The sequence below is a fragment of the Sinocyclocheilus anshuiensis genome, unplaced genomic scaffold (assembly GCF_001515605.1).
Source record: "Sinocyclocheilus anshuiensis isolate Anshui unplaced genomic scaffold, SAMN03320099.WGS_v1.1 scaffold67, whole genome shotgun sequence".
Classification (NCBI taxonomy): domain Eukaryota; kingdom Metazoa; phylum Chordata; class Actinopteri; order Cypriniformes; family Cyprinidae; genus Sinocyclocheilus; species Sinocyclocheilus anshuiensis.
The window spans coordinates 689,234-699,618 of NW_015552546.1; the positions used below are offsets into that span (position 1 = coordinate 689,234).

Here is a 10,385-nt window from a genome sequence, read left to right on the forward strand (position 1 = left end):
GCTGATTCGATTATTGCACATGACGTTACAAACATGTAAATCGTATGTTAACAAAGAAAGAAAAAAGGAGAGAGAAAGAAAAGTACGTTGTAGCTAATACGGTGTAATCGTTAGGATCTTTGTTATTTCTCGTCGAAAGTAAAAGAGGCTGGTCAAAAACTTCCTATAAATCTGTATATACTACTCCTGTGATTATTTTATTATTGTTTTATTTCAGGCATTTATTTCAAATTACGAGAATGTTAATGAAATAATAAAGTATTGGAAAAAGTTTTTTTTCTTTTATGCAGTATATAAAAACCAGCATGTCTATAATAAAGTTTAGCATAAAACGACGCAACGGTTATAGGCTTATCTTAATAAAACTCTTTGACTTTGCATTAGCCTTTAATTTATTATTATTATTTTATGAAATAACTATTCAACGAATTAAATTATTTAATAATCTTGTCAGTCTGGCTTGCCATTTGTTTAGGAAGAATAAATAAATGTTAACCTAAAAAATTAAATACTTTTTTGTATAAAGCGGTTCATTATTGCAGGGGAGGCAGCTGCTAATTATCATTTGACCGACGAATGACCTGCAACGACAGCTGTTTAGAGCACACATAATCACTCAGAGATCTCATACAATGACCTGATAATTCCCTTTTAACATCATTTCAGCTGTTATGTTAGATTCCGTATGGTCTAGAATTCAAAACAAGAGTTTCAGTTTTCCGAAGAATGTAGGAGATATCTTTGAGTTTGATAAACAAATCGGAATATGAAAGAAGATGGTCGAAAAGAGCTCAAGAAAGGAATGCAAGTGTTAACGTGGTTTACCGGGATGAGTAAAGGCCTGGGAGCTACGTGGACATTTCTAAGTTTCTTTTTACAATTTCAATGAGCAACAAACGCCACGTTTTATTTAAAAGGCGTGAACCACAAAATCCATGCCTTTCTTATTAACAACTATTGACAATGGCTTAAGACCTTATTCCCTAAGCTTTATGCATTTCGGTTATAAGCTAAAACAGCTATACTGACTAAAAACGAAAAACCAGCATGTCTATAATAACGTTTAGCATAAAACGACGCAACGGTTATAGGCTTATCTTAATAAAACTCTTTGACTTTGCATTAGCCTTTCATTTATTATTATTATTTTATGAAATAACTATTCAACGAATTAAATTATTTAATAATCTTGTCAGTCTGGCTTGCCATTTGTTTAGGAAGAATAAATAAATGTTAACCTAAAAAATTAAATACTTTTTTGTATAAAGCGGTTCATTATTGCAGGGGAGGCAGCTGCTAATTATCATTTGACCGACGAATGACCTGCAACGACAGCTGTTTAGAGCACACATAATCACTCAGAGATCTCATACAATGACCTGATAATTCCCTTTTAACATCATTTCAGCTGTTATGTTAGATTCCGTATGGTCTAGAATTCAAAACAAGAGTTTCAGTTTTCCGAAGAATGTAGGAGATATCTTTGAGTTTGATAAACAAATCGGAATATGAAAGAAGATGGTCGAAAAGAGCTCAAGAAAGGAATGCAAGTGTTAACGTGGTTTACCGGGATGAGTAAAGGCCTGGGAGCTACGTGGACATTTCTAAGTTTCTTTTTACAATTTCAATGAGCAACAAACGCCACGTTTTATTTAAAAGGCGTGAACCACAAAATCCATGCCTTTCTTATTAACAACTATTGACAATGGCTTAAGACCTTATTCCCTAAGCTTTATGCATTTCGGTTATAAGCTAAAACAGCTATACTGACTAAAAACGTCACTGATTTTCTGTAAGTGCTAATTTGAAACGCAGATATGGACTGGGCCTTCTAATTTGTATCGAAACTTAAAATTAAAACACAATGCATGACCTATCAGTTGAGTAAATTACAATAACATTATCTGAAGAAGAGGAATTATTGTCTGGATCTGAAACAACCCGTTTATTTATATTCTAAATGTCACAAATGCCTTGACATTTGTGCAAAATTCTCAGCAAAATGAAGTGCGCTTTAATACAATTCAACATTATCCATTATGAAATTAAGTACTGATGTTGACATCCCCCCTCACCCCTCCGCACACGCGCGGGCACACACACACACTCCACGAGACCTTATTAGCAGGTCAAATAAGTCATTCAAACTTGCTTGCTTTGGTAAATTAACGCTCACTCAGATGAGGGAGATGTCCGGCTATTGGCCAAGAGTTAGAGGGCACGTCATCCCCATCCATCACCGATCGAATGCTTCTACAAGGCATGTCCCTGTCTAGATCGGTGCCTCTGTCCTTTTGCGCGCTATGTGTGGCGTCTGTGGATGGAGTTTCTGTCGCGTCCATCCTCGGATGAAAATCTGGAATATATGAGACGCGGTCATGAATTCTTATCAAGGGTTCAGGGACACAACGTCACTGTTCATCAAGGGCTATCATGCTACTGGAGTAATGCGTCTGCATCAGGACCACGGAGTTACTGACTTCCCAGGCAGAGAGGAGGGACATGTCAACACCGAGGCGGATTTTCTTCGGTATCATTTAACGAATCTCTGTGCCACGGCCACAGGTGCGTGTTCAAAGCCCTGTGAGGACCCTGGCAGTGCTAACTCGACCAGACCCCCCTTCCCCCATAATCAAGATTTCTATAGACCAATACACCCCATCCGACCCCAAGTCCCCTCCTTCCAAAGCTGTCGTGAGCGGGGTCTCTCCAGAACGGGCTTCTCGCCCTCCTCAGACACTTTAAAAACTTTCTCCGGCGCGCATTGTGAACTCGGCCCTGTCAACAACACACACCTCGATGTGCACACATGCGACGGCCCAGTGCTTCACCCTGCAGTTGAGGACGATAATACCAGACACGAGGCACTAAAAACGTTCAATGAGACATTGCAATGCGGAAAGACATTCGATTGGATGAGAGTGAGGAGAAATCAGTCCCATACAGGTAAGTTGACTAGTTTTCTAGTTTGATGAACTTTTCTGCGGCGCACTCTTACAGCTAAGTGATGCATTGACTGACTGTACTTTGGCCAACATCTCTGCCTTTTCAACTTTAAAAATCCTAGTGGCTTGATTTAAAATATAATGCTAAGTGTGTTTTATAACAAAGTCGTTTTTTTAATTTTCTCTGGCTGAAAGTAGTGTATACTGAGTAGGACAAGAACCTTTCTGCAATTAGAAATGAATCCTTGGAGGTGGAGCTATGTGTGTGTACAAGTTTGGCTATACTTGCAAAGGCCATTAAAAAAAAAATTACTAACAAATACAGTGAAACATAATAAATTGTGAGAACATTTTAAGTGTTATGCATTATCTGACTCATTATATCAGCCAAATAATGTTTTATTTTAAATTTACCCATATCAACAGGTTTGAATAAACAGTTAGGGTTTAGCAAATATTATAACCTAAAAACCTTAATGTGCATGAAAAATGAAATGTTATATGCTATATATATATATATATATATATATATACCTCACAAAAGTAGCAAAAGTTTTAAACTGATTATGAAACTGATTCCATCCTGTGCAGATATGGCACGTGTCAGGGCCAGGGAATATTTGCCTCACAAATCAGGCTGCCTGCCTGCTGAAAACCTTTAAAAATTTAAGGAGAGTGTAATATATAAGATCTGCTCTGGTGCTTAAATGGGTCAGCAACAACATGCCAGGCAAAATTCCTCCATTTTTATAAATACTACATTCCATTCTATTCTGAATGTTCTTCCCCTTAAAAATCCTCTCATCGACAAGAAGCAGCCCAGGCCATATTTAAAGGAGTCCAGCACCCCCTAGCTCTCCATTCAGAGCCAAATAAACTTCAGAGGAACACTTTTCCTCGACAGAGCCCTAAATCTTAATAGAGACCCATGTTTATATGTTGCAATTAATTTTCTATATTGAATGTCGGAAAATGTCTGTCAGAATCTCAGCATAATCCTTAACTGGGATAATGATCGGATAGGTCTGCGTTTAATGCAGTTCAAATGTGAGTTACTTGACATGTGCTCATAAAATGTCATGCTCTATAATGACATTTGACCTGTATTATGTCAAAGTATTTCATGTTTGTTGTGAGAGCTGTGCGTTAAATTGTGAATCGCTCGTCCCCCTCAATAAATCACAATATATGTAATAGGTTGATGGTAAAACCAAGAAGAGCCCTGTTTGATTTGTCATTTCCTACAAATCAGTAATACAGCATTCATATGGTTTCCAGACTGTCAAGGAGAAGAATGTCTGGCCAGGCCACACTGATGATCTAAAATAACTCACAGGCAAGTATGTCAGCGAAAAGGTCATTTCGGGCTATATCGCCCAGCAGCTGTGGTAAGGAAATAGAATGGAGAGGCCTGCTATATCAGATCCCAAAAGCTTGAATGGTGGCAAGGCCAAGAGTTTACCATTTGTTTACTGTAGCTTCTGCTGTTTGTTTTTCTCCTGCCTGTCCACCCACATTCACCTAGAGACACAAGAAAGAGGCATTGCTTGTCATCAGGTACAGTACATATTTGGAAGAAAGTTGGGGTCCAAACAACTTTGGATTTCCATCGACTTTTATTTGTATGCATACAGTTTGGAACGACATGAGAGTGAGTAAATGACGATTTCATTTTTGGGTCAACTTTCCCTTTAAAGAGGAGTATCTTTATAAGTTGTGACCTTCCCTCTGTGGTTAATGTCTTTGGATTTATCGCAAGCCTTATGGAGAAAGTGTTGTATGATGATATATGAGAGGTCTATCAACAAGTGCTTAAGATAATACTCACATCAACACAGCAGCCAAAGTCAAATGTTAAATGGTAGGGTGAATGTTTATTGTCTGCTCTGTTACTTAAGTTCATTATGACGTAATGCAAAAAAAGAAAATAAAAAATTGTTATAGGGAAAACAGTATTAAAGGAGCAGTTCACCCAAAAATGAAATTTTGGTCATCCATACCTGTGTGGCTTTAATTTTTTTGCACAACACTGGAACTCATCGAGACATTTTTCAACATTTTTCCACAGAAGAAAGAAAGTCGTACAGTTTTGGAATGCCACGAGGGAGAGTAAATAATGGCAGTGTTTTCATTTTTAGGTGAACTATCCCTTTAAGTGAAAGATTTCATGCATTGTGAGGGTTATTGTTCTTACCGGGCAACATCAAAATGTTTCCTATACTCAACATAAATAAAAGCTTATACAGAGTGTCTGACTGGATCCCCCAGTACAGTGCACATAGTCCCCGTGCGTCATTCTTCAATTATACCCTGACAGCACCTGAATTACTGTGGGCTGGATGCCCAGATGACCGAGGCAATCTGTATCGATCCCCCACCCCCCATTCCCCTGCTCTCTTTTAGGCTTAGTGGGCCACGTCATCCCTCTGGCTGGCTGGCCATTTCCAAGTTTGCAAGTCATTCCTCAAATGTTACATTTGATTCCTTTATGCCTTCTGGCAACTGCCAATTCTGTTATCCAGAAACTCATTCATCAGTGTTTTCATGCTCACTTTTTTATTTCCTAAGGAAATTGCTTAATTACTTCATATTTGTCAGTGAATGCACTGACTGTTAGAACGTCCCTTGTGAATATTAGCGGTGACCCTACAATTGCTTTTTTCATCTCTCTGTTTACTTTCATTTGCACGGCAAGAGCGAGATAAAGATCGCTCTCTAAATCAACTATAATCAACTGTTTGTGCTCTGAGCCTGAAGAGAAAGGGTGAGGGCTTGCTATTAGTGACACAGAGTTTATTCAGGTTTTTGGAGAGCGTTTAAATTGTCTTCATGCAAGAAAATACAAGCAAATAAATGCACAATGTTTTGGTTGCAATAACAAAAGCAAGTCTTTTAGCCAGATATTAGGGCTTTTTTTAATTATTGCAACCAAAACACTGCAGTTATTTGTCTTTTGTCTTTGTATGTCCTCCGTCTGTTCAAACTGTAGGTCCTTGACTGTAATGACATGACTACAAACACACTCATACACATGGTGTGCAGATGGCACAGAGGTTAGAGAGACACTTGTGACTGTAGCAGTATGTGAGGGCTCAATGCGTCTCTATCACTCCAGGGGATTTTCCCGCCTGACCCCTGTGTGTGTGCTGTAAAGGAATGTGCAACTTCCTGTGTGCTTCCAAAAGCAAACACCACAAGCAAACAACAAAACATGAGCTTGATTTCCATTAAAACAGCGGTTAGTTGACTCGGTTAAACTGCAGATTTAATGCTATTCTAAATTAACAAAGAAAGGCAGATTTGGATGCACTTGGTTTTCAATTAATTTGCAGGGCATACTAGGTTGGGCAAAGTAGTCATGTAGCACCAAACTGCAAAACAGCATCTTTAGCAGATTTTTATGGCATGCCGTGATGGACAGTACGTCTGGCCCCTGTCCTGCAGTCATCTGTGAGGAGCAAACAGACAGACAGTCCTCTATTTAGCTCATACAGACAGGATCTCTGCATTCAGGTGAAGGTCATGCAATCACACTCATTCACTATTAAACATACTTTCAGCAGAATGAGTGACCATCCTGGAAACCCAGCAAATAAAATTTCTCCTATTAAAAACAAAAATGCTAAATCAAAATGTGATTACAATTTCTAAAAGTTGTGCTTGCTAAGTCTGTATATATTTTGAATATATCTTTCTCTTACAAAACAGTACAAATACCTTAAACTTAATGCAAAGGCATATTTAGTGATCATACTGGTTTAAATATCACTGTTAACCTCACTTTTAATCAGTCGAACATAGCCTTTGATACTGCATTCTATCTACGTTTTTATAGAGGTCTTTTAACATAATTATTTAATATTAAAATATTTTATTGGCACAATAAGATTTTTATAATATTTTATTTTATATACACAAATTTTACTTTGATAACGTGCCGTTTTGTACACAAGAGTAGATCATTTGGTTTCCAGTTGCGTGGCTTAAAATAAAGAGCATCATTAATAAATGCCAATAATAGTTTATATGCATATTTAGTGATTGTGTAACTGAATATATTAACAGTGAAATAAAAACGGACGTGTTTTCTTTAACGTGTTTTTCAACAGTTTTAAAGCTGACATTTGATTCGATCTGAGATTATAAAAATTCACATTTTTGATGAAACACTGTCATTCTGTTTTAAAATATGATACATTTTTTGTTAAGCTGTACAAATGTAAAATAGCATGCAAAGATGTCAAGCACTGCATTTTACAGTGAATCTTTATTCGCTTGCTTGTTAAAAATATAAAGCTTATGTTTTATTAATATTTATTGCATTGCCTTTACAGCTAAGATATATCTGCTGAAGACGGACCACGGACGATATTCTGAGGAGGACCCCTCGAGTGGAGCACCACGAACAAATTTTACAACCAAACAACTCACAGAACTGGAAAAGGAGTTTCATTTCGACAAATATCTGACTCGAGCTAGACGGACAGAGATCGCAAACAGTCTCCAGCTGAGCGAAACACAAGTGAAGATCTGGTTTCAAAACAGGCGCATGAAACAGAAGAAAATGCTGCGGGAAGGCCTATTTCCAGGACTAATGCTGATTTCTGGGTGTGATGAGGACTCGAAAAAAACTGACACTTGTTCATCTCCTGACAAAAGATCATTTCTGGTAGGGTAAGATTGTGGGACGGCTGCCATAGGCTACACTAACATCTGAACGCTTAAAATATATTTACACACCCAAAAATGAAGTATGCCACCAAACATAAATATTTATTTGTCGATCCAACTGTTTAAGAAAATAAAGCAGTAACTCGCTATAGTAAAATATTGAGTTTACACACCTGTTGAGGCAAGCGGAGAAATCTTGATTTAATTCAAATGCACTTTATAGGTATTTCTTACTTTAAAATGTTATAATTGTTTATATGGTATATATATATTTTTTTATTTCTGAATCTGCTTCCGTTATTAAAGATCAGAAAATGAATCGTTAATATTAATAGATCTCATCAGGGTCCAAAAATTAACCAGGGTTTAGGGCAAAAGTGCCACGACAAGTGACAAAAATGCCCCAAATATTTTAAATATAGAAAAGGGGTGGGGGGGGAATGCAAGGGAAAAGCTTTTTTTTTAAATATATATATATATTATCTAAACTACCTATATTTTATGCCGTTACATCACAGGCATATCTAGTTATGAGTTTAAAATATTTGACTAAAATGTACAGCATACAGCAGGTTTTATGTATGACACACAGAAAATGCCCTCGCAAAAGCAAAAATGCCCAGGGGGCAATTATCGCTTATTAATAAAAAATAGCAATAATTTTTGACATCTGATTATTATTCCTGGCTCTAAAACAAAATCGTGTAAACTGGTTGTATTCGTCAAAGCATCTCTAAATAATAATGTCTTTATTTTACATTTTATAAGCAGCGAACTGAATATCTGAGCAAAAGCATTTTTATTACATTAGCCTACTATTTAAAAAAATATGCGCGGACTAAAACATTCTTATAACGTGCATGTATACGCGAACAGATTTAGTTTGTTAAAAATCTAAAAATGCACATCTAATATTTAGACGTCTGGCTGCACACATTTAGAAACACTCAACAGGTTCGCTGCTGTTTCGCAGACATACTGTGTCTGTCATATTCATGCTGCTTGTGCTTTTATCTGCAAATAAAGAGCGCCGCACGATGATCGGTGATACGCGTCTTTCTAAATAATGGCGAAAAGCTGTCAACGTACAAAGTGCCTCCACTTAGCCGTGTATTTCCACCAATTTATTGCTGGAAGAGGTTAAATCGAGTGCCACGGGTTGAACCTTCTGATACCAACTCCTCATTTTGATAGCATCAAAGCAGTGCACTGAGAGCCAGAAATACGGTGGAGGGGTGATTCTCGTCTTTCTAAATAATGGCGAAAAGCTGTCAACGTACAAAGTGCCTCCACTTAGCCGTGTATTTTCACCAATTTATTGCTGGAAGAGGTTAAATCGAGTGCCACGGGTTGAACCTTCTGATACCAACTCCTCATTTTGATAGCATCAAAGCAGTGCACTGAGAGCCAGAAATACGGTGGAGGAATGAAGTGATGATTTTTTGGCGTAAACACGTTTACATTTTTTGATTGCATATAAATTCGGAGTGTATTTTATTCAGATGGCATACTTTATCAAAATAATTTAACACTAAAATGCTTTGGAGATACATATGGAGATATTTGCCCTGCATAATCCTAAATCTCGCCTCTTTGTCCCTGTGCTATTCGATGGACATGGACAGAAATAATTGCTGGAATTATCTGGAACGAGAGAGGGGATTATCGACATTTCTAAACAATCGATTTATCGATGTGATGTGGATTTAAGTTGATTGACTTTTAATTGATTTGACTTGATGGGTTGAATAATTACAGCATTTGAATGAAAGCCATCTTTTTCCATTTCACTCATTTATTGTTTGCATTATTAATATAATGCACAGTAAAATAAAAAGGCCACATGTTAGATTCTTCACAATATTAATCTACAAAACAATAGTACTATTCCTTAAATGAGATATTTTTCGCTGCACGAAAATTCCATTTTTGTTCTGCGTAAAATATTATTTTGATTTAAAGGGTTTTGCGTATCTTACCCCCCTATATCAAAACAAGCAAATTCTCTAACACAAGCACTACAGTCTCACGAAGAGAAAAATGATCTGAACCGTTGTTAAATTATATTAAATGTCCTTAAAATGTTCCAGCAGCCTTCAAATCCAGATGCTTTAATCAAACAAACAATATAAAGGCGAATAAAATTAATTGAAATAAATGTTCCTCTAGAGGACTTATTTTTGGAGGTATTTCTGTGACTGCAGGCCTACTAAAAACAGATCATCTCGCCATATTAGCAATATGCACGAAGCACGACTCGCATGCCTGAGCCTGCTAATATATGCAGTTACTCCAGAGTTCACCTTTCACCTCTTGACCTCTGTTTTGCCTCGAGACAGCAGTGACCCGGTCAGTGGCTCACATAGAAAAGGCTGCATTATTAATTTGTGTTGCGCTTGCGGTGTCTTCACACAATGTTTAAATATCATGTTACAGTGCAGGCTTCTAATTAAAGCGGCAAAAATGGTTTAGAAAGATAAGTTTAATAACAGTATTAACAATTATTATTATTATTTCTAATAATCGTATTATTAAAATTGTTTTATACGTTTTGTTTATATTATTTGCTGCATAATCTTTTCAAGTAAGGTTTTTTGATACAATCTAGACAAAAGTAAAAGCTGAGATTAAAACGAAGACGCTTTGATAATCATCTTTTTATTGCCAAAATATATTTTTTTTTTTTATCATTTTTTAAAATTATATTATTAACTAGATATATGACTGTTATTTTTATGCGCTTTTAAGCGTGAATGCGGACTTAATGTT

The 10,385-nt window shown here is 36.7% G+C and overlaps 1 protein-coding gene across 1 annotated transcript; it reads left to right on the plus strand.

Annotated features, from left to right (window-relative positions):
* Window positions 1-2,257: 2,257 nt before the first annotated feature.
* On the plus strand, window positions 2,258-7,697 carry LOC107664160 (homeobox protein Hox-C1a-like). The gene is made up of 2 exons (XM_016454618.1): window positions 2,258-2,946; window positions 7,280-7,697. The coding sequence occupies exons 1-2, from the start codon at window positions 2,379-2,381 to the stop codon at window positions 7,621-7,623; spliced, it is 912 nt and encodes a 303-aa protein (XP_016310104.1). The 5' UTR covers window positions 2,258-2,378; the 3' UTR covers window positions 7,624-7,697.
* The last annotated feature ends 2,688 nt before the right edge of the window (window positions 7,698-10,385 follow it).